The sequence below is a fragment of the Melospiza melodia genome, chromosome 21 (genome assembly GCF_035770615.1).
Source record: "Melospiza melodia melodia isolate bMelMel2 chromosome 21, bMelMel2.pri, whole genome shotgun sequence".
Lineage (NCBI taxonomy): Eukaryota > Metazoa > Chordata > Aves > Passeriformes > Passerellidae > Melospiza > Melospiza melodia.
Genome location: NC_086214.1, coordinates 5,939,537 through 5,963,794, shown reverse-complemented (window position 1 = coordinate 5,963,794; position 24,258 = coordinate 5,939,537). Strand labels below are relative to the sequence as shown.

At 42.3% G+C, this 24,258-nt stretch overlaps 1 protein-coding gene across 3 annotated transcripts in view; it reads right to left on the bottom strand.

Annotated features, from left to right (window-relative positions):
* The window catches only part of CASTOR2 (cytosolic arginine sensor for mTORC1 subunit 2), a 123,978-nt gene extending 101,025 nt beyond the window's left edge, over positions 1 to 22,953 (bottom strand). For 2 of the 3 annotated variants that reach the window (XM_063174178.1, XM_063174180.1), the window contains exon 1: positions 22,570 to 22,953. In XM_063174178.1, coding sequence (XP_063030248.1) covers positions 22,570 to 22,682 — 113 coding nt within the window. In that variant the 5' untranslated portion in view covers positions 22,683 to 22,953. The remainder of the gene's footprint in view (positions 1 to 22,569) is intronic. The other variant, XM_063174181.1, reaches the window with a different exon arrangement.
* Between the last annotated feature and the right edge of the window lie 1,305 nt (positions 22,954 to 24,258).

Here is a 24,258-nt window from a genome sequence, read left to right as displayed (position 1 = left end):
ATCCACCTCTGTCCCTGCAGCAGGCAAATAAAGCCTTACACAAATCAGCAGAGCAAGATGCTGCACTCAGCAGATACCAGAACCACACACACTACAAAATACAGCACAGCCAGATGTAAAGGCAAGGAGGCTGCAGATTAAAGTACCTTTTTGTTATGCCCTTTTATCTTACAAGGTACTCCTGAAATTAACTCCGAGCCTGGAATTTTTTTTTTACACCATTTCATATTCAGATTGCAGCTCAGATTATTTTGAAGCAAAAGTACCACAGATAAAATGAGCATTGCCATTCACCTTTGCAAAAGGATGGGGAATTAATTTAAGACCAATAAGAGCAGGTATTAATTTCCATCTTGCAGAATTTATCAACAGTCATAGAATTCCTCAATTTCTAGCTGTGCCAGCAGCATAAAGAGAGAAAAGCAGCAGCACTTATCCTGGCACACAAAGCAATTCAGCAAGGTCCACGCTACATTGACCCTGCCATCTGGACAGTGCAGAGGCATTTCCAGCATTATCCTCTATAATCATGTAAAACTGTATTCTGATGAGAGAGGCCAAAAATCCTGAGCTCCAGAGATCCAGCTGATAACAGCAATCAATCAATCTCCCTTTATGGATGCAAGATCACACACATCACACAGTGATGCCCGTGTCACTGCTTCATAAACACAAACAAATTATCACACTTTGTTGCATATTTTTCAATTCACCAGTCCTCTGGAGTGTGAGAAAGGAGAAGTTAAGAAGTTGATCCTCTGCCCCCAGTGAAAAACAGAAAGGACTTTGTTGGGGGTTGCTGTATGTGCAGGATTAGGCCTGAATGATTTGCCAAAGGCTTTACAACAAATTGGTTGCTGAGCTAAGAATAGAAGCTAGGAATCCTGGTTCCTGGTGCTGTAGTCACTACACAACAACCCTGCCTTCTCCCAAAGAGGGCACTCAGCACACAACTGGACCTGGATGCAGCAAGAGGACACAGTGCCCTTGAGAGGCTTCACTCAGGAATCTTCCCCCAGCTAAAATGCAAGAGCCCTGTGCTGGAAACTATTAAACAGCTGTGCCTTCAGCTCCTGCTTCAGCATTACACACCAGCCTTATCAGCTTCCTTCCTTATGCCAGGAATGCTGCAGGAATTTGCCTTCTGCAGACTAAAGAGAAAGAAGAATGAAAAACATGATTGTGTGCCTGTGTGTGTGTGAAAGAACAGGAGGGAGAGAGACAGAAAGAGAGAAGATTAAACACTTTTTCATTATATAGCTCAACCTTCTGAAAACAGATTTAGTAATCCTGAGTCAAGATGGTGACTTTGGTGTAAGTTTTATCATGGCATTGATCTTGCCCACAGTCCTACACCTGTATTTCAAGTTCCCAGCCTCTTGCACAGTCCCTGCCCCAAGAAAACTGCTCAGCCATATCCAACAACCTCAGTGCTTCAGCAGCAAAGGCTCAGCCAGCTGAGCACTTCTTCAAAACATCACATTTTGGGAAGAACCAAATGCCTCCAACGCCTGAGATATAAAAGATAAAGGACTCAAAATGAGATTCCCTCAACAACAAAAATATATAAAACCATCTCCCACACACTCTGACTTAACAAGGCTCTGCAGGGCTTGAGGGAGCCAGGAGAACAGTTATGATAAGTTGAAACAAGTACAAGACAAGGAATGAGTGGCAACAGATTGAGGAAGCATCAGTACAGAATCTGCAGATTCTTTCAAAAGGCAGTGAGCTAGAGACAAACAGCCAGTGAAGGAACCAAAATTGTAATCTGAAAATGAGTAAATAAAATCCCCAAAACTCCAAGCACTTGGTTTACTTAAGGACCAACTACTCAGACCAAGAAAACCAGAGTAATTTTGAAAGAAAATCACCAAGGGATATAATGGGTTTCTGAGAAAGTCAGCAATGAACCAGTTAACTGGAATATCAGATATCTTTCTTCCACAAAGACACTTCCCAATTTTGGATGCAGTCCTTACATTCACTAGTTTGGTGCAATTTGACACTGATTTTCTATAATTCATCAAGAAGGAAACACACTCCCAGCCAGTGATCTGCAGACTGGGGAGGCCAGAAACACTTCAGGAGGAGGCTCCATGTGAACACATGGGTAAAAATACCAAAAGTAACATTACTGAGCTTGTTGCTTCAAATCTGTCACTGTGCAAGCCTGGACTGAAGTTTACTACTGGTTTAATAGCAATGTTAGCCATAGTGAAGGTATGAAGGGCAAGGTGAAGCAGTTTTGACAGATTTCCTGGGAAGCCCCAGTGCCAGGGCACTCGCTCTGTGGGCAAGGGTGTTACCTGCATGGGAATCCACTCACACAATGTCAAAGTAATAATTTTGTGCTGAGGTGAATAAATGGCAGGGGAAGAAGGGGAAGGGAATCTTTTAGATTAAATCATAGGCAAGCTTTCACCACAGCAGAAATTCAACAGTATGCCAAGGTTTCCAAGCAAATCACTGCTGAGCAGTCCAAAGAAAAGCTGAAGTGTAATTTACTGGATTTGTGTAAAATAAGCTTCATTTTTGACTGAGGTTGCAAAAAGCAAAGTGCTACAAATGCTGTGGAGTTTCAGTTGGTGTGTGAGGCTTCATTATAGAGCTGTGTGAACACTGGGCAGCATCTTCTACTTGAACAACTGAACCCAAGTGTACTGGAAAAAACAAGTAACACTTGATTCTATCAACAGAGAGGTACAAAGTCTGTCATTTCCAAATACATTAATGTCAATGTGGCCACTGCTTGTGACTGACTAAAGATTTCTCCTGTTATACAGGCTTAGCTTGCTCACTGTCTATAAGAAACCATCCAGTATTGGGCCATGCTCCTGTTAACTTCTTCCTCAACTGAGAGTATTGCCTGGATTACAATAAACCTGTACAGCAACCATACAGGTACCTGAAAAAAGGTCAAAATGAAGCTCCAAAATGAGCCAAGATCCAGTAATTTAATCTTTATCAAATCCTTGCCTCCAAAAGGAGGCCAACATTTGGTGAAGATAAAATGACTGGATGATTTTACGACAATTATTTGAGCAGTAGCACAATTCAGACTTTCCTGCAATGGCAGTATAAAGATGTCAACCCTACTGTCATCTGTAGTGCAGGAACTGATCTCTTTACCTGGGTTTAAATAACAGATGTCTAGAGAAGATGTTTCCTTCCGTGAATTAAAAAAATAAAATAAATAAAATAATAATAAAAAAATAATTAAAAATAAAAATAAAAATTTAAAAAATCTAAAATAATAAAAATATAAAATAAAATAAATGAATAAAACCAAAATAAAATAAAAATAAATAATAAAATAAAAATAATAAAATAAAATAAAATAAATAAAAATAAAATAAAAATAATAAAAACAAAATAAAATAAAAATAATTAAAATAAAATCAAATCAAATCTCAGCCCAGCCCCAAAATTTACATGCAGGTTTTCTTAGGCCCTTGCACCCTTTCTGCCATGCATCCTCACCCTCCCAGCATGGCAGTCCAGTATTGCTGAGCAGCCTGGGAGCTGCTCTGATGCACAGAGGGCTATCCTCTGTGTGAGACATCACAGCATCCTCCTGAGCAGCACAGACAAACAAAACACCCATGAAAAAGCCTACTGAAGGTGCAGACCCATGGCTTAAAGGGAGTAAAAATTTCTCTCTGGCCAGACTCCCACAGCAAAGGAGATCCTGAGCCAGTTACACTCTTAACCAGCATTTTCATGCCCGAGGAGCAAAATAATTTCTTCTTAAACCTTTCCATCAAGAGCCTGCTGAATAGTTGTTCTTTGAAATGATGGCACAGAGCCACCATGGACTTTTTTCTTCAACAAACCAGCATTGAACAGAATCTCACAGCCACAAAGGAGCAATAAAAGAGGAAGAGGTAACAGAGCAAGGCTTAGGTAACTACCAAACCAAGCACCAGCATCTTCACACTGACACTTCACAACAAACAATGGCTTCAAACCATGGTGGACCTGCAAAAAGATGGGAGCACTATAAACACCAGCGAGCCAGGAGAACAAAGGGATGGGAGAGCCTTGGAAAAATAAAAGTTAAAGCAGCAGAAAGCATAAATATGAGTCTGGAATGTGATGCTGGGGAAAGAACCATCAGTAATCCTGTCACTTGCTGATTCTCCCAGGCTGAGAAACCAACAGCAAAATGCCATGTTGCTTTTAGTCTGCTCATCTAGATCCAAATGGGATGTTTTGTCCTCTTAGTACAGGATTTTCAGTATTCACACATTTGACCACAGATAATCAAGACCTGACTTTAATATGAATGAAAAACACAAATTATCCAAGGATCCCAATGCATGGCATGCTAAGCTAAAAAGGGTATTTTCCCAGAAACCTCAAGCATATTGAGGTCCAGTTTGCACTAACAGGGTTTTACAGAAACATTCCCTCCAACGTGAATATTTCAGCCTGGGCTCTAACTCACCAACATCAACACAGAGAAACTTGTTGACTCTGCTATGCAGAGAACTGGGTTATCAGGGCATCCCAAGCAGATTTGTAACAAAATCATTGCCTTGAATATTGACATTTCCACTCCTGTATCTGTAGACAGGGCAAAGAAAGAAATACTCCTTGCAAGAGAAAGCTCTGGTCAAGCATAACTACTGAGTCAGGCACATTTCAAAACACACAGTAAAGTAAATCATTGCACAGCCATTGTGTTGTATTAAAGAACAGGTTGGCACAGGAGGTTTTAGGCTTTCCAATTCAATTCTATTTTTTCATCTGGCAACGCTTTTCAACTTTGTACAGTGCAAAATACACTGAACTGGTACAACCCTGGAGTTTGGGCTGAATGCCAATTGTTGGCCCTACAGCAAATAAAGCCAATAAAACAGGACAGACTTGCAACCTGAACAACTGTTTTCAAAGAAAGATGGTAAACTCCTGCAGAAGTGGGAAATACTTTCATGGAAAACAGAAAGCCACACCTGTAAGCTTCAGGTATTTCCTTATTACAGAACTTCCCTTGGGGACATGACATACCTACTCAGCATTTTTTTCACTTCTTGCTGCCAAAAGGAGGTGATGCATTTGAAGTACATGCAAAGGTTAGTCTCTGTAGAGATCACCATTTTGTAACATCCTGATCTTTTCTGTTTATTAACCAAGGCTGGATCTGTGTTTTTCAATACAATATACAAAACCCTACATAATTTGAGTTAGACTATTGACAAGAATATGTGTGTTTTCTCACATAGAGACAGCATCTTCTCAAAACATGAAACATGACATTTCATGAGACATAGATGTGCCAGGCAATAGAAAAAAGGACCCTTGGAGCAGAAGGGTTCTTATTTTAATTCTAGTAATCAGTGATCAAGAGATACAATTGTCTTTGCAAGACAGACACAGGAGACATGAAAATTTAAAGAAAACCACAGAAATGCTCAAGGTTTAATTTAAATCCTGGTGTACTTGTTCTGGTCTAATAAAAACAGCTGACCCCACAGTTTGCACAATTCCTAAGATCAGGAGAAGCTATGGCACAGCTGCCTGAACTGTTCACAACAGCAAGGAGCCTGTTTCAGTTGGGCACATGCATCTGTTTTCCCTCCCCTTTTCACAAACTCCCATTTCAGTCCTGAGCATGGAACAGGTTGGAGATCTGCTCACGTGACTCGCATGTCTGTGCACTCCTAACCACAAAAAGGTGTCCCAACAGGTTTGGTACTTTGCACCATTCTAGGATCTTTCATATCAATTCTGCAAATGAGGCTGTGGCCACTCTTCCTTCAGAAGAAATATTCCAGGGCTCCTTCAGTGCTGGCAGCTCAGAACTCACAAATAACCCTCAGTAAGAAGGCAGAATGTATTCAGCATGATATAAGGCCTCCTGGGATCAGGACTCAAACCAGCTTCCTTCTCCTTCCTGCTCTTCTACAGCTCCCTGCACGGCTCTGGGTAAATCATGCTATCCTCCTGTGCCTAAATTCTACATTTGTCTAAGAGGGATAATCACTCTTCACCCATAAAGAGGGGAATTCTCAAGCTACACTTACTAATGATTGACAGGGACCCAGGTACTACAGAAAAGCACCGTAAAAAAAAAAATCACCCCATGCCAAAAATGCATTATGAAAACCAAATGCTCCTTAAAAAGCAGGTTTCCGATTCAGTTCCCTAGTAGTTGCCACAAAAAAACCCTCACAATTTAACATAAACTCTATCTATCTAAAAATATCCCAACACAATTTGACAGTGTCCTTTCAACCAGACATTAAAAAAAAAAACCTACAGGCACAATTACATACGACAAAGATAATGACAAAACAAGAAAAGAAAAAAAGTAGGCAATATCATTCCTTCTAGCTTAAAAAAAAAAAAATTATAGTGCACTCAGTTTGCTGGTTAATAGGTGATGTGATGGGTCCTTAGTTCATCTTGGGATAATTTAAGAACAGAATGATTAGCAGTGTATGATGACAGTGATCACTAGCTGGCTCCTGGAGAGCTGATAAGTTATTAAGCCAAACAATGGATCGCTATTATGAGCAAGTCAGCGCACTAACTGTAATTTCCTTGAAAGCTGAGTGGTGCATGATTATACTTGTCCACTCAGACTGCCTGCTGGCAGCTCCACATTCTGCTATTGTTCTGAACTCTTCAGTCTTCCCAGAGCCCAGGATACAGGCACAGAAAAAATGTATTCTTCATATTCAGGCTTCATTGTGGCAGCTGTTGTCTGAAGGAGAGTGGGAGAGAGGCATTCTCTGTCCTGAAGCACAACTATTAGAGCTCCTAAAAACATGTGGTTTTATTTGTCAGCAGGAGCTACCTCTACTTTCTAACTGAGGCAATTTCCATTTCAAGAGAACTCTGACTTTGGAATGACACATGTATACAGCTACAGACATAATGCACTCATGTTCATATGTATACATACATATATATGTGTTTATGTGTATTTAAATGCCACATTTAAATACACATAAATGTGGCCTATATGAGTACATATCTGGTGGTTTTCTTTGTGAGTTTCAGGAACACTGCTGTTACTACTGGAAGATTGTACAGACATCTTCTAACTCACATTGCTCTCTCAAGGTACAAGGAGAGACAACATTTGGCATTACTTTGACACAGCATTATAATGTGTGATTTAATGTCTCATCTCAGCATGACCAAGTGTTTCTTAAACTTAAAAGTGAAACTGTGCAGCCTCTTGGTTATGGAGAGAACTGTTGGTATGAATGAGGCTGTTTGCTGTAGTAGTTCATTGGTGCTTTGTGAACATTTCAGGTGAAACTGTTTATTGCCTTTAAACTGAGAAAAACTAGCTGAAACAAACTAGATGCCAAAAAATTCCATAGCTTGGGTAGAGCAAAGCTTGCCTTGGGAAAGGGCATGTACTCACTTCTGTGCTGGTACAGACAACTTAATTACAATTTGTAATGATGTTGGATAGATGCACAAAGCCTACCAAAACTAGGAAGAAAAAACCACAAAAGACAGCAGCAGCTGAATGACAAGGACTTCAAAGTGGCTAATACACACATGGGCTGAAAACATGGCCTTCATCTGTCCTACAACAAAGGGGTGGTCCTAGTGGTGAACCCTCTGCAGGATGTGGAGAACAAGAGTGAGGTGCTACTGCAGACCTGCTAAATGAGATGGGTAAGAATCCTGGGTTGCCTAAATGATGCTTGTATCCCCAATAATCTGATCTGTTTATGCTGGATATTAAGTTTTGCACCTTTAAGGCTGGTTCTGAGAGTGAAGGGGTGAAGAGAAGAAGCACGGTTTGTTTTCAGACACTGCACTTGCTCCCCTGCATTCTTTCCTGCACCATGGACAGACAGCAGGACAGAGCTCTCCTTTGCTTTTTAGTTAGTTTTTTTTTTAGCTAGCTAAGGCAGTGAAGTGCCCTGGACTGTGGCTTTTCTTTTTCTTGGAACTGTTCAAACCTGCTGTGGACTGAAAACCCAGAAGAACACTGGAAGCTCACACCTGTGGCCCACCAGGGCTGGGACAAGGCATTTTCCAGTGCAGGAGGGACTGATAAGAGACTGAGCTACAAGGACTTTGTGAATTTGCATCTCTTCAGAACAGCAAGGTTCTATTGTTTAATATTGTTCAGTTTTTTTTGTGCTGGTGAATGCTTTGCCTGTTAAATAAACAGGTTTTGTTTACCTTTTCTCTAAGGAAATATTTTCTCAAACCAGTTGAATCTACTTTCTAGAGGAACCCCTTTAGAGGTTTTTCTCCCAGATTTGCCCTAATCCAGGACAGTAGGGCACTCACCATCTATGTACTTCAGTTTCCTCCTCTGCAAAGGAAGGCAGAGCTTCTGCCCAGCTCCCAGGGGTGCAGCTGACACACGCTGTGTGGGTGACCCTGCAGCACCCACTGGGGGCCAGGGATTGCAGGGAGCACTGCTGGGGCAGCACAGGGCCAGATGCTGCTGGAGACATGGAGTGAAGCCAGCCCACAGCCCACCTGGCTATGAGAGAGGAAGAGAGATCCCCATTTTTGACCCCCTATACTGATTCTCAGAAGTATATCTTCACTCTTGCCCACATGAGCAGCCACACTAAGCCTCTCCTTCCCTTTGGTGCATTTTTACTTTACTCCTGTCCTGAAAGTTACCAGCTAGTCTGAGCAGGAGGCAAAATTTTTAAAGCCCTTAAGCATCTCCCCCCTCAAATAGCAACAACCATTTTTGGAGTTCAAGCCTTGCTGGCTCCCAGTGACCCTTGGGGTACCCAGGTGTTTAGTTTTTTTAATGGAACTTAGGTGATTCTGAAAGTAATATCATGTACCTCACACCGATTTGATATAAAGTGAGCTTTAAGTGGGAAGAAAACCTGACAATGAGAAGATTTGACAAGAGCTTAAGAGCTAAGCCCTAATTAATTTTAAACTTTGTTTTATGCAAGGCTCACTTAAGGAGCAGATGAAATTCTATCATGTCCTTTTTTGCTGTGCTGATCCTGCAAGGAATATATAACCAGGAGGATGTTTTAACAGACCTAGGAAAAAGTATGAGTATCAGTCTATTTTGAATCCAGGAACTGCTCCTGTCACTGAATTTTTTCAAACCCAAGTAAGAGGGAAAAATGATTACTGTAAAAACAGAAAGTGAGAAAATGTAATATTCAAAGTGGGATACTAGTAACACAAATAGATAGTCTCCCCTATAGTTTTGAAGAAAGGTTAACACCATTGCTAGTCACACACCTTATACCCATATAAATAAATAGTTTTTCTCCTTACAAGATCTAATCATCTGACCATTCATTCTCCTTAGTAAAACAGGTTAACAAGTCAATAATTTCCACTCCAACTCTGAATTAACCAGCCCATAGCCACACTACTCCAACTGTGAGTCTGTACTATAAACATAAACAAAATGAGGTGGCTTCAAAGTGTAGGGGGTCTGATGTTTGTTTATTTTTTTCTCTCCTGAACTTGGACACACTCAATAAGTTAACAGCAACTTCCAAAACACTGGAGATGGAAACTGTTGAATCAGGGACAGGAATTTCATCAACTGCTTTGCTATGATGCTCCCAGTACACCCTAAGTTATCCAGCCAACAGAGGCTGCACCTAAAAACAGATCCTATCTTTATAATAGATTTTATGTAGTGTGGCCATCCACTCATCTCTAAGAAAAGCACATGGTCATGGCACTAGGAAATCTCAAAAAGAGATAAACAGCAGTAACTTGCCATGGAAGGCTATAAAAAAATGGATTAACAGCCAATTATGTACCAGTTTTAAGCCTCAATGCTTCTGTAAACATAGAAGAAAATTAATTTCAAACGTCTGCTCATGGACATCTTGGACACCAATTTTACACTAAGCATGTAACTTATACATGAACATATTATTTAGCATTTCTGACTTTGTTCTTTTTTTTTTTTTCCTGCTACCAATAGTTATGTCATTATCACCTTTATAATGAGATAGCCATTCAAAATACACTGCTTCACAAGATCATGAAAAGCCAATAGGCAACTGTATTGTTTCAGGACTACTTCATATTTAAATCATTGCCTAAAATTACAATTCAAACACCATGCGAATGAACAAAGCCATTCAAACGGGTACAGGACACATAAATTTACATTTACATTAATCATTCTGGCCTGATTTCACACTCCTGTGCAAACAAGAAGTATTTCTGGCCTGTCACAGCATAAGAGCTACCAGGGGATAGCTCAGTGATTCCATGCAAACCTTTGCCTTATAAACTTACCCTTCCTCAGCCATGAGGCTTTCCCTACAAACAAACTGGGATCAAACCTTAGGAGTCCCTGGAATACAGCACTGGGCTGGGAAATGTGATAAGGCATAAAGCCAACAGCATGATTGTATGTACAGGAATTTTAAGAACCACTCAGAAAAGCTTGGAGTAACTTGATGGCAATAGGAAGAGTACAGAGAAAACACTTCCCTACAGTGAGGCTCCATCACATGGCCACTCTGACAGTGGAATTTCAGAAACTGCATAATAACCAAAGCACCACATTTACTGCAGGGCATGCAGCACACAATGCTGCACTTAAAGTCAAACTGAGTCACATCTGGAGTTCATGGCATTCTAATACTTTCCCTTACTTAGCTCAAGGACACAAATGAAACTTCTGCATAGAGGGCTTGGGTAGCAGTAGCTTCATTAGCTTTGTGCATCTATCCAACATCATTACAAATTGTAATTAAGTTGTCTGTACCAGCACAGAAGTGAGCACATGCCCTTTCCCAAGGCAAGCTTTGCTCTACCCAAGCTATGGAATTTTTTGGCATCTAGTTTGTTTCAGCTAGTTTTTCTCAGTTTAAAGGCAATAAACAGTTTCACCTGAAATGTTCACCAAGCACCAATGAACTACTACAGCAAACAGCCTCATTCATACCAACAGTTCTCTCCATAACCAAGAGGCCGCACAGTTTCACTTTTAAGTTTAAGAAACACTTGGTCATGCTGAGATGAGACATTAAATCACACATTATAATGCTGTGTCAAAGTAATGCCAAATGGAGCAAAGCATTACCATGTGAATGAGGTCAACAACATGTTAAGAGAGCAGAGAGCAAAGCTCCATGCATGGCTTTAAGCACAAGATCCCAATGGACAAAATCCTGAGCAAGCTGCTTGAGCAGCCTCTGCCTTGAGCTGGGGGCTGGGCTACCTGATCTTCAGAGATCCTGCTTGACCTCACCCATTCTGTGAGGATTTGCTGTTTTCTATGTTTGTGACAATGTGCCAGGCTTGGACTGAAAACTGCACAAAAAGCTTGAGGCTCCACTGCTGTGTTAACCTGAGTCCCACATGAGGCTCCCAGGCAGTCATGAGCCATCCAAGCTCCAGCTCTGGCATTTATCACCTCCCTTCATTTTTCTCCCCATTAAACCTAAAGCCTGCTCTGGTCAAACCAAATTCTTGCTTACTATTCTGTGTTTAGCCAGCATCAAACTGGTGTAACAAAGTAGTTTCTGGCAGTCATCAAAATATTGTTACGCCGTTTGTCAGGTGTACTGACAAGAAAACAATCACTGAGAAACAAAATCTGTGTTAAAAATGATGCTGTGTTCCTTAGGATTCCAGTTGTTTTGCACATCTGTACCTTGTCTGCAATGCAGCTACTTAATTCATTTATTTTCCATAATGAAGCATTGATTTTGTTTGCAAAAAAATTGCTATAACCACTCTACATTGCTGGCATTTTACCTGAAGAAAAATCTCTTAACAACCATAATCTATGTCAATTTGTGACCACTTAATTTGTGAGATGGAACCATTGCAAAGCACACAGTCCCACCACTCACAGCAGAAAATCATCCCCAAACCAGACTCACCTGCAGGAAGCTCAAGAGAGGCTGAGCCACAAGTGTGTGGTTGGTTTCACACCTCGCTGGCTCAGCAGATGCAAACAAAATACACACAACAAAACTCTGCCTGGTTTACAAAAATGCCAAATGGGTAATAACATGCAACTCACAGCACATCATCTCAGTATGTCATAAATTGCCTGCAATCTGCAGTGAAAGTGAAGCACCACCCTTCTGCAACCATGTAGTTTGATGAAAACAATTAAGAGCACAATTTTATTTTAACATTAGCTCATCTGATATAAAGATACCTGAAATCCAAAAAATTTTTGCAGAGACAATATTATCTTAGGTGTGAGATAATTTAAACAACATTTCTCAAAATATGTTTGCTGCTCCAAACTCCAAAGCAAATTTAAACATCAGCTGAGGAGAAGTCACTGACAAAGCCACTGTAACCAGTCCACTTATCCAACACACCAGATTCTGACAGCATATTATCTTCCATAAGATGGGTGAATATTTTCCTAATTTCAATTACTCAGTTTAGTTCAAAATGATCACTAGTTAATTCCAGGTTGGGAAACAAATTAGGAACTGAAGAGGCAAGTAAATTTGGTTTTCTTCTTCCAGCCTGCAAATAAGAAGTAGGTGTGGAAGGCTGAGCCCTCCCAGCTCCAATGTCTTGCCAAGCACAGTCTCAAGTCACCACTGGCTTCATTTGTTTAGTACAGGTCATGTTACACTGCTTAGTTATAAACACAAAATAAGCTGAGATTTTTTTTCCTAAATACTTAGCACATTTAATGCTGTGTTGTACTTTAAAAAGAGCAAATGAAAATGTTTGCTTTCCATGTTACAAACTCCAATTCCCACCCAAAAGCAGCTTGAAAAAGATCACAACTGAAAGACTAATCATGATAAGTCATCTATCATTTTCAAAAAAGCACAAAAATAAAGACTAAGTAAATCTATGTAAATGTATACAGTTGCTTAGATGCATGCAGAGTATATCCTTCTCAATATTAAGAGCTACCTTTTTTTATTCCTGCCAAGAATACATTTATTTGCAAGTGAGTGCCTTAGAGGTTATCAAGGGAAAAGAGTCAATCTTTCTTTAGGAAAAGAAATAAAAACCACAAATGTTAAGCAAGATTAACATGGGCCATTTCAGTCAAGGTCTCAGACTTATCAACTTCCACCAACTCACCCTGTAAAAACATGCATGGCATAAAAAAGGGCTGAATACTGATCTTTAATCACAGAACTAGGATAAATATTCAGATATGGCTAAAACCAGTGCATATCATTACCCGGATTCTCTTCGTGTAACATTCTTAAAAAGTCTGAACAGAAAAAGTCAGGGAGAGTCACACATACATTTTTAACTGTTCCACCCATGTTGAAACTTGTAAATTTTCTCCTCTCAGGTTCAGAAATTCCCCCAGTATCAACTTTTAAAATTCATCTATTTGAGTACTTTGCACAAGACTTCAAGATTGCATTTTACTCCTAAACAGGCACACCTTATGCCATCTCTAGTATCCTCTATAATAGGAACACTAAAACTTCACAGAAAAAGATGAACTTCTGCTTTACAGCTACATCTCAGCCAAACATACATTCACACTCCTGAGAGGGTTTAGTTCCTACTTGATAAACAATTTGCATTGAAAAAATTTGGGTCAAGGACAGCTTACCATCAACAACAGCCCACATCTCTCTACAATTACTGGCCAATAAGCAGCGTAAGTATCTAAAAAACATTTATTCCATCACATTACCAAACAATAACCAGACCACAAAATTGCAAAAAAAATCACTTTGCCTACCCAGGCATTTCCACAAAAGCATACCTCAGAGGTCCCCAAAGGATGAGTGGATGATTTTATGCCACCAAGCAAACTTGCCACTCTTCTCTTCCACATGCCAACTCTGTGCTAAACAGCAGCTCTGGTATCTGCTGGCAGATCTGGTATCTCTGGTATTACTGCTGGGAGCTTCCTAAAGCAGGCTGCAGATCAGAAGTAGGCTTTTTATTTTAATCTCCAGTAAGCCACACTTAACAGACCAAAGTAAGGTTGTTCTGGTTGGTGAGAAAGTTTTGGTGCTCACTGCATTTCTTTAGATGTGAAAATAAAACATTAATAACCAGTACATAATGTTTATTATATATCAGACCACAAAAATGAGATCAGATTCTCTGTTTCAATGGTGAGCACAGTAAAACTTTGTGTAGTACATCTGGGACTAACAAGGGCTTCTATAGTAATGGAACTGGCTTAATAAGTCTTCATTTCTTTTGTGTCTTAATAGAACATTTTTGCCTGTTGTTTTCTTTCTTAACAAATGTATCTCATCTACACAAAACTCAGATGAGTTGAAGGTGGGGAGGAGAGATCTTTTTACTTTGAAATGCTAACAGCAGCTCAGAGGCTTTACTCTGCTGATTCTGAACTGTAATGAATGGAAATATTTCCTCACATTCCTGTTGGATAATTCTTCCTTTACCAGCAGATCAGAGCTGGAGTTTACTCTTGAGTTGGCAGTAAACAAAAGAACAAATCCATACTGTTTCTGGTGAGAAAAGAAATTGGAGCCTTTATCCAAATATATTAAAACTCTAACATGCAGGATGACTAAGAAGATATGTGTTGGATAAATGAGCTGGTGTGCTAAACAGATTTAAAAAAAATCAATGGAAAGACATGTTTATAGAGAATGACCAAGGCATTGTCAAAGAATTCAGCTATCAAATAGAGATAAGTTATTTATTATAATTTAAGTTATAATTCAGTAGAGGGGTAGCCTGTGGATTCAAACTGTTGTGTTAATGAACAATTCAGCTGTTACTTCTGGATGACAAATGCACAGTATTAATACTTTCCAATAACAGACCTGCACTGGCTCTACTGCTGAAGCACACCAGTAGCAGCTTGCAGGAAGAGCATCTAACTGATAAAAGCCACATTTTAATTTAAATACTGACATTCACCTCAAAGTAATAAAAAAAAAACATTCATCTGAGGGGATCTTTAATGAGTTACATGGCAAAAGAGGAAATTTTTTTTCATCTTTTCTGTTTCTCAGCTCGATATGAGCAGGAACCATTGATGTTTGTTTTTTTTACATAACTGATGTTGTACCTTATCCACAGATGATGCATCTCATCTATGTGACAGCTTTCCCAATGAACTGAAACATGGGAAATAAGGACAAACAACTATCCCACTACAAATTACAGGCAAATATCTATTTATTTTAAAAGTACAATATCTAAATCAACATTTCTCCAGCACACAGTGCTGCCCAGCGTTACATTCTGGGTTTGATCTAGTTCTTCCATTCCACCTTTTGAATCTCATTTAGTTTCTAAGCACTCCTGTCAGTTTCTGACTTGGCATCAGCCTCAGCCTGATGGGACCACATGGTAGGTTGAGGACTGACTGCATGACAGAACTGCCAGGCAAAGAAAGAGAAAATCAGGCAGTGCCCCACTGGTAAACCATGAGCCAGAAGCAGAAAATAAAGGGAAAAAATAACATTTGTAGATAAGCAGTAAGAGACCATCAGGAAGGAATCCTGTTCCTGCCAAGGTTTAACATGTCCAAACACTGCAGAATGCTCTCACAGCCCAGCAGCCTTGAACACAAACTGATGACATCCACAATTAAACATCTTAATATATTTTCTTAGCCCAAACAAGCAAACTCTGTTCTCTCCACCTACTCAGTTAGCTGATTCTCACTAGCTCTACTCATCCTGAACATCCACCAGCAGGCTGAGCACCATAAATGCCCATGGTGACACAAACAGGGCAGCAGAGTGCTCTGGGGAAGGGCAGGCAGGCAGCTTTAGCCACGAGGCTTCCCATCACTGCAGCCTCCCGTGGTGTCTGGACATCAGCACTCACTCCTTCTGTAACAGATGGTCACCAAATCACACTGAAAAAGAAGTCCCCACACCTCAGATATCACACACATACACACATACCCAGAAAATAAAATATTCAAGGCATTTGGGAGTTTTTGCCACAACAAAAGGAAACGTGAGCAACATGTTTTAGATGAGTAGATATAATCTTATAACTGGCAAAAGCCTTTACTCAGTGGTCTTGCTGGGATGCACAGGATGGCAGGAGCCATGAGGGACCAGAAAAAAAAAAGGTTTTAATGATAGGAGTAACTTGGCTTTGCCAGATAATCATGCAGTGTTGCAGGCCGATCTGTTTCTCATATAAGGGCATAAACAACATGTGTTTGTCTGAGTTCATACCAAAGGAAACAGACTGCTGATCTCAATGTCCTCAAATGATGCACAGATACATTTTAAGCACTTGTTTGTCCTATTCTATTCTGAAGTCCAAAATAGACTTTTTATTACAGTATCTCCAATTTCAGGACACCTATGCAGTAAACAAGTGATCGGGGAATGAGAAACACTTATATTAATAGCAACAGCACACTGTTCATAAGTAGAGGTGTCAGTTATTACTAAGCAAAATGGACAGATTACCAGAAATACCACCAAAAACTTAAAGACAACAAACCTAGTTTTATTTTTTGCTCACAACCCAAAGAAAATCCAACTTATTCTGTACATTTTATCCTCATTTACTTCTTACTACATTTTTAGTGGAATGAATAATTTTAATGACTTCTCCACACTAGGAATACTTTCTGCCTCCAAGCATCCCATTGTAGTGGGATCACTACATCCCATCCAGCTTCTCTGGAAATCATCCCATTCACAATGGACAGCCATCTGTGTGTAGTGCCAAACCTGTAAGCTTGCAAAATCTCTGTAATTCTGTGTCAAGTCACCAATATAAACTGGAGCATCTTGAAAAAGAACCCGGAGTGACAGATGCTTTTGGAATGGCTGCATTTAAACATTTCAGGTGACCAGGGTCTCATCCTTTACTCATGCAGAACTTCTTCCTTCTCTTCAGCATTGAGAAATCATGATCATCTCAAACCAAAGAGTATCAAAAAACCCTCAGAGATTTTAAAATTGGTGATGACCTACAATTGACACATGACCTACAATTAGGTCATTTAAACACCCAGCCCTGTGAGCAAACTAACTGCTCAACTTTATTCTATTTATAATTTAATAGCTTTACAATTTAAATAATACCTTTCTCCCTCAATCACTTCACTGCTTACCACCAAATCTTTAGATTAGGTACTGGACTAGACAGGAAACATAACTTGTTAGCATTGAGTCCAGATGTTCAGGGGTCTACTAAAGCATTACCCAGAAATCAGGCTAACTACATGACATAGACCCAGTGCTTGCAAGAACCCAGACCCCACTTTATTTTCCTGGACTCTCCATATATTTTTATATACTCTCCAAAGACAAGGGTAGGCTCACCTTTCTACCATCTGTTGCATGCACTGGTGCCTCAATGCATGCATTATTCCAAACTGTCCTCCATGCAGATTTAACTTCTAAAAGGAATCACAGAATTTGCTGAATTGGAAGGGACCCACAAGGGTCACTGAGTCCAACTCCTGGCCCAGCACAGCCCCATCCCTAAGAGTCACACCATGTGCCTGAGTGTTGGCCTGTGATGGTGTTCACAGGGGTCCCAGGATGAGGGAAGAAATGAGGATCTGACTCCATGTTTCAGAAGGCTTGATATATTATTTTATGATATATATTATATTAAAACTATACTAAAAGAATAGAAGAAAGGATTTCATCAGAAGGCTGGATAAGAATAGAAAAAGAAAGAATGATAACAAAGGTTTGTGGCTTGGACAGAGTCTGAGCCAGCTGACTGTGATTGGCCATTAATTAGAAACAACCACATGAGACCAATCCCAGATGCACCTGTTGCATTCCACAGCAGCAGATAATCAATGTTTACATTTTGTTCCTGAGGCCTCTCAGCTTCTCAGGAGGAAAAATCCTAAGGAAAGGATTTCTCATAAAAGATGTCTGTGACATAGGCCAAACACTCCTGGAGCTCTGCCAGCCTTGGTGCTGTGAGCACTGCCCTGGGCAGCCTGTTCAGTGCCCAGCCACCCAAACCCCACTGTTTGATCAGTCCTAATCACCACAGTGCTCCTACTCCTGTCCCTTCCAGTCCTTGCTGCAGGAATCACAATACTCCTTTGTGTAACAACCTCAATATCACACTCTTCGACGCTGCAGGAGGAGGAGACCCAGTTCTATAACCACACCTTTTCTGATTCTCTGGTCATCCAGAAGTCTACATCTTAATCCTGCCAGGATTTGGAATCATCTCTCATGTCATAACGTACTACACAGGGAAAAAAGAACCATTTGGCTACATAGGAATGGTATGAGCTATACTGTCCATCAGGTTCCTGGACTTTATCCTCTGAGCTCAGCACATATTCACAGCAGGAATAGATGCTGACACCCAAGCATACTTTACATCTACCACCAATATCACTGCCATTCCAACTGGTATCATCTTCTGGGGGAAGAACCTGTTTCTACCATCCAGCCTTAACCTCCCTGACACAGCTCCAGGCCATCCCTCAGGTGCCATCACTGTCACACCAAGCAGAGATCAGTGTCTGGCCCTCCTGTTCCCCTCACCAGGGAGCTGCAGACTGCAGTGAGTCCCCTCAGGCTCCTCTTCTGCAGCTGCCCAGCCCCAGGGCCCTCAGCAGCTCCTCACACAGCTTCTCCTCATGGCCTCACTGTCCCCATGGCCTCCTTTGCACTCTCTCTCACAGTTTGATTTCTTCTCACACTGTGCTGCCCAAACCTGCACACAGCACTCGAGGTGAGGCCCCCAGAGCAGAGTAGGACAATCCCCTCATGGCCTGGCTGGCCCTGCTGGCCCTGGAGCCCCAGGACAGGGATGGCCCTGCTGGCCCCAGGGCACTGCTGGCTCTGATCCCACTGGCACCAAGCAGGACCCCCAGGGCCCTCTGTGTGGTGCTGCTGTCCAGCATCTCCTTCCCAAGGCTGTACCCACACCCAGGGTGCCCTAAACCAGGCGCAGAACCCAGAACTTTTCCTTGCTGGATGCTGTTATAAAGTATTTTTCAATTTGGGGGGGGGGGGGGGGAAATCAAGCCAGGAATGTAGCAGAACAGTATTTGTATCAAGCCCTCCAGCAGGTTACTTGTGGCACCTCTCCCAGCAGCATGAGACAATTTAACCAAGGAAGCAGAGACACTTAACTTTGGTGTGAGGGAAGCTGCTCATTTTGCAGCGCACAGGGAGATGAAGGCAGGAGTTTTCAGATGAGCACAGCTCTCTGCCCCAGAGAACCAGCATTTACAAAGGCACATCCAAAAGAAAAACAATGCAATGGTGAAGCCACACACAGTTGTTATATTTACATGCATAAACACTGCCCAGTTTCTGAATAGGTGAGAATCCTTGGTACTAAGGAACATTGAAGCCAGACACAGAGACTCAATATGCTGAGCTGGAAGGGACTCACAAAGATTATCAAATCCAACTCTGAGGTGAGTGGCTTGTATGAGGGCTGAAGCCCCAGTCCTGGTGCTATCAGCACCATGCTCTAACCAACACCATCAATAAAACACCAGAATGGTGATGACAGCAATAGCAAAACATTAGACACATGCAAATCTTCAGCATGGCACTAAAAACGACACAGATCACTCCTCCACTGGGGTGCCTGGCAGAGCCTGCTGGAATCAGTGGGCCTGCACTGACAAAAGCAGAACACCGAGAGCACAGTCCTCAGTGTAACTGCTTAGCAGTTCCACTATTATTTATTCCTAAACGACCTCTCTTAATGCAACTTTGCATAAAATACCTCATGCCTAATTTAAAGTTATGATTAAGAGTATTTTCCTTTTAGCTCAGTCCAGCCCACTATTTCATTCACTGCTGGTCTCACCTCTTCACCATGTTAGCTGCTGTCTTGCTTCTGGCCATAAGAACAGCCTCAAAAGTGCTGTTCTCTGTACCAGAAAATATTGCTATTGTAACAGAAGCTAAATTAAAACACTTGTGTCATGAACAAGGGCAAGAGTGTGAGAGTGTGGCAAAAGGCCAAATAAAAAGGGAGATTTGTTACATTTCCTTCCCTAGGGGATTATGAAAAATGTTCAAGATTAAAAAAATAACTGTTCCAGCCCTTTTCCCTGATGGATGACAACATGAAAGAGACCCTCCAAATGACTTCTCACAGGAGGCTGTGTAAAAACCCTGGTTTCTTGCATGACTAACATGAGAATACTGATGATGTCATTGTCACCCCTTTGGATCACATCTATCCTACAAATCATTACTTCTTACTGGCAGCCTTGCAGCACGAGTAAAACTCTGTTTAAAGTCTCACTGGGAAAGATGTAGGTGATGTAGTAACTGTTATCTTTGCTATCTCCTCAGAACAGATTAGCAGGGATGTGGACCACCTCCCTCTTTCACTCCCCTGAGGGGTTCTTTGCACATGGGCTGTGTGGGACAGGAGATTTGTCTTTCACCCTTATAAAAAGTTGTTGAATTTTGAGCATATTTACTTTTGTAAGGAGGAGGAGAGAGAAACTGTGGGGTCATAAATTTATAATGAGTTACATCTCCCAGAGACCCTCATCTTTCTCATACACATGGTGTTGATCAGAGAAGATCTGTGGGGCAGGGACCTTGTTTGCCACAGGGCATGCAGCAGCACTCAGGAGAAAGCGTTTCAGTGCTGTCAGCTGTCTCAAGAATGACACAAACAAGATTCCCCTGCATCTCTGCCGGCTGCAAAAATAACAAAATCAACAAAAGGGAAATAAAGAGAAGTTCCCCACGCCAACAAATCATTCCACAAACATCTGTTGTTCCTGGTCAGTGAGGTTCCATGGAAGGTAAGGAAAGATTGATACTCAGGGTGTGTATGTAAAAAGACAACACAGCAACCAGAGGCAATACAAAACTGTCAGGTGCTGCACCCCAAATGCTGGATAAGCCCCAAAGGGGCTATCTTACTGCCCTGACCCTTTCACAGCTCTCTAACATTGAAAACATGAACTGTAACGTGAAACAAAAAGACAACAGGGCCATTCCTGAAAGTTTAAAAAATAAAAATAAATAAAAATTTTAAAATCCCAAACAAACAGAAGAAGCCCCAAGAAACTCCAATCTATGCATTAAGAGTGACAAATTAAAGACTTCATTGTTGACAGTAAAAATGACATTTTAAGCATGGGAGAGGAAGCAACAAGACCTTCAAAAAATCAGCAGCAACTTTCAATTACAATGAAACAACACATAAAAATAGAAGCTTAAGACTGAGGACCCTTTGATGCCCCAAGGAATATTCAGGGACACGAGTAAACAAGGTGCTGATATACTTTACACTGCAAACAATGTTAGTAGAAAGCCAAATGGGACAAGCCCCAAATCAGAGTGAAATTTCAAGGCATGAAGTTTGAGATAAAGGACTGTAATCAAATTACACCACAAATGGGTCCATTCATCTGTAAGCATTTAAACAGAGAGCATTGAATTACAGTCTGAAATAAAACAAATTAATTTGCTTTCTATTTCTTAAATATCTATTCATTATTTTCCTACTGCCAAAGAAAATTTCCCACCTTAACACACAAGAATGTAAGTGGGGAGAAAACTGAAATACTAATTATCAGCCAGGAAAAACAAGAAGAGTTTGAATTGTGTTATTTACATTCCCATTTCTCTTTCTGAATAGCGTGAAGTCAACAAACTAAGTGAAGACAGAAGAATCTGCAATTGCAATTCAAGTTGTTTTGTGCAAAAGGCCTAGCACCTTATGTACATCCAACAAACGGGCCACAGTATTTTTTTATAAATAAAATAAAAAAATAATAATTCTTACAGTGCCTTCAATGCCTTCCACTGTGATATTATTTTTCCTGAAAGCTATCACAATCCAAACGACCTACAGCACAATATTTAAGTGCAGGGCATGCATCCCCCAATTTGGCAGCGCTGGAAAAGCTCCTTTTAAACAAACCCGCCTGTGGAGGAGCCGCTCTTTTTGTAAGCGCTGCGAGGAACAACAATCCTGGGGGAAGAAAATAACCAAAAAAAAAAAAAAAAAAAAAAAAAACAACCAAAAAACCCCAAACCCCAATAAAAACAGAGAGTGAGAGGGGAAAAACCCCAGAGGGGAAAAACCCCAGTCCTGCTGCTGCTGCGGCTCGGGCTGCTGTTGTTGCCTTTGTTGTCCGGCGGGCGCCCCGAGCCTGCGGCCGGCCCGGCCGGGCCCCCACCTGCTCCCATTCATCGGCCGGCCCGGCCGGGCAGCGGGCAGGAGCCCCGGGGCCGCCCCACAGCTGCCCGGGGACACCCCGAGCTCCAGCGCCGACCCTCAGCACCAGCTCCCCGTCCTGGGATGGGGGGTGTGCGTCGGGAACACGCAGGTGGTCTCATCACCCCCCCCCCCCCCCCCAAAATCCCTGAGGGTTACTTACATTCCCCCTGACCCAGCAGCCTGAGTTACTGCAGGAAGGTGCCATCACCCACCCCAGCACCCTTGGCAGCAAGGAGGGTGACCCCCACCCCAACGCTGTCCCCCCCCTCCATCCCAGGACTCTATTTTTTTTTTCCCCCAAGGAGGAGAGCAGCCATCAACCCCCTTTCCAACCCACCCCCTTACCTAGGGGGTTGCCCTGCTCACTCGCAAGGCAGTGCCCCCCACTCCAGCCCCTCGGAGGGAAGGAGGGTGCCCTGCCAGCACCCAGTCCTCTCGCAGCGAGGGGGATCGGCCCCCAGCACTGTCCCCCCGCAAGGGGGACACCCCCTCCCCCGCTGCCCCATCCCCAGCACCTACCTCGTCTTAGAGGACAGGAAAGCAAGTTTGATTAATCCATAGGTAAACAACTGGATGCTCTCCTTGGCTATGCTGGCCACTCTGAGCCTGTGCTCTAGGATGTGCAGTTCCATCTTTTCCTCTTTCTCATTTGTAGTTCATCTATCCCTGGGGTTTATGTTGTGTTTTTGAATGGGGAGGGGGAGGGGGGGCTGTTATTGTCGGTGCCTTCTTATTTTTTTTTCTTTTTTCCTTTTTCCCCTCCCCGCTTCCGTCTGTCCCTTCCCAGCTCCGGGGGCAGGAGCAGGGGATGAGGGAGCAGAGGGTGCAAAAGTTGGAGCGGCGGGGAGGCCGGCGGGGCGCGGAGCGGAGCAGCGGAGCCCGGAGTGCCGAGCAGCTGGTGCTCGCTGGAACAAACAACTTGCCACTCAAGCCCGGCCCGGCGCGCATGCGCCGCGCCCCGCGGCATGCCGGGACTTGGAGTCCGCGCCGCCGACACCCCGCCCCTGAGGGCGCCCGCCCGGCCCCACACCCCACCCGCCCTCAGGGGCGGCTGCGACCGCTCATTTAAAAAAAAAATAAATAAAGCATTAAAGCGAGAATCAACGCTGTTGTTTTGGTTTGTTTAATTTTCTTTGTACTTAGCTTGCTGGAAGATCTTTCACAAGCCAAAAAATATCAGGAAGGAGAACTTGACAAGTTTCACTAACAGCAGGGAAATACTCAAATCGTACCTTGTTAATTCCTTCACGTGGCAGATGGGAAATCCTTGTCTGTTTCACTGTGCGGTGAAATAGTGTGAGAAAATCCCATTCACTTTGCATGTGTGTTACAGAGGTAATACAGAGATGTCAACAACATAAAACCGGCCCTGTGTGTGCTGTAGTGCTGGAAGGGTGAAGCTGGAAGGATGAATGGCTGGAAGGGTGAATGGTTGGAATGGAAGATGAACGGATGGAAAGATGAGCAGCCTGTTTGTCCCCATTCCTGCCCCACTCCTCAGCACAAGGGGCTGAATGGAGGTGGCAAGGACTGGGCCTCCAAGCCACTCCCAGCAATGGGATTGCTCTGGGGTGCAGTGTGAGCATCTCTGTGCTGCACCACTGACACCACACTGACCAACAGCAGTTAAATTCAGCCTCAGGTATTCATAAAGCAGGGCTTAGGCAATAAAACTGGTTCAGGTTCTGTTCAAGGGTCCTTCTGACTTCAGATCACGCTGATTCTGCCGTGAACACGCCACCAGCACCCAGTCACTATGGCCCTTTTCACCAAAAGATTTCAAAAAAGCTTTATGAAGACCATCAAGAGAAACCTTTCTGTTCTACAAAAGGAAAACTTAGTCATGGCATGTGTCCAAGGGCCCAAGATGAGAGCTCAGGCAGCCAAGCCCCACTCCAAGTGACTTCTCTCCACTACGACTGCTTCTGCAGTTGTAATTAAAGTGTTTTAGGGTTTGTCGTGTAGCAGAAATCCCTTGTCTGGAGATAAGCTCCCAAAACTAGGATTACCAAGCCCTTTTCTGTTCTGTTCATTCCCATGGGATGGCTGTATTTTTCTCCTGGACATGTCTGTTCTTCCTCTGTCTGTGGCCATACTACTGAAAGGCCGTCCTAATTTTGCTATATCCAAAAAGGGAAAACATGAAATTTGAGGCATTCATATTCATAGTTTGTCAAAATCCTTTAGAGGAAATGAAACCAACATAAA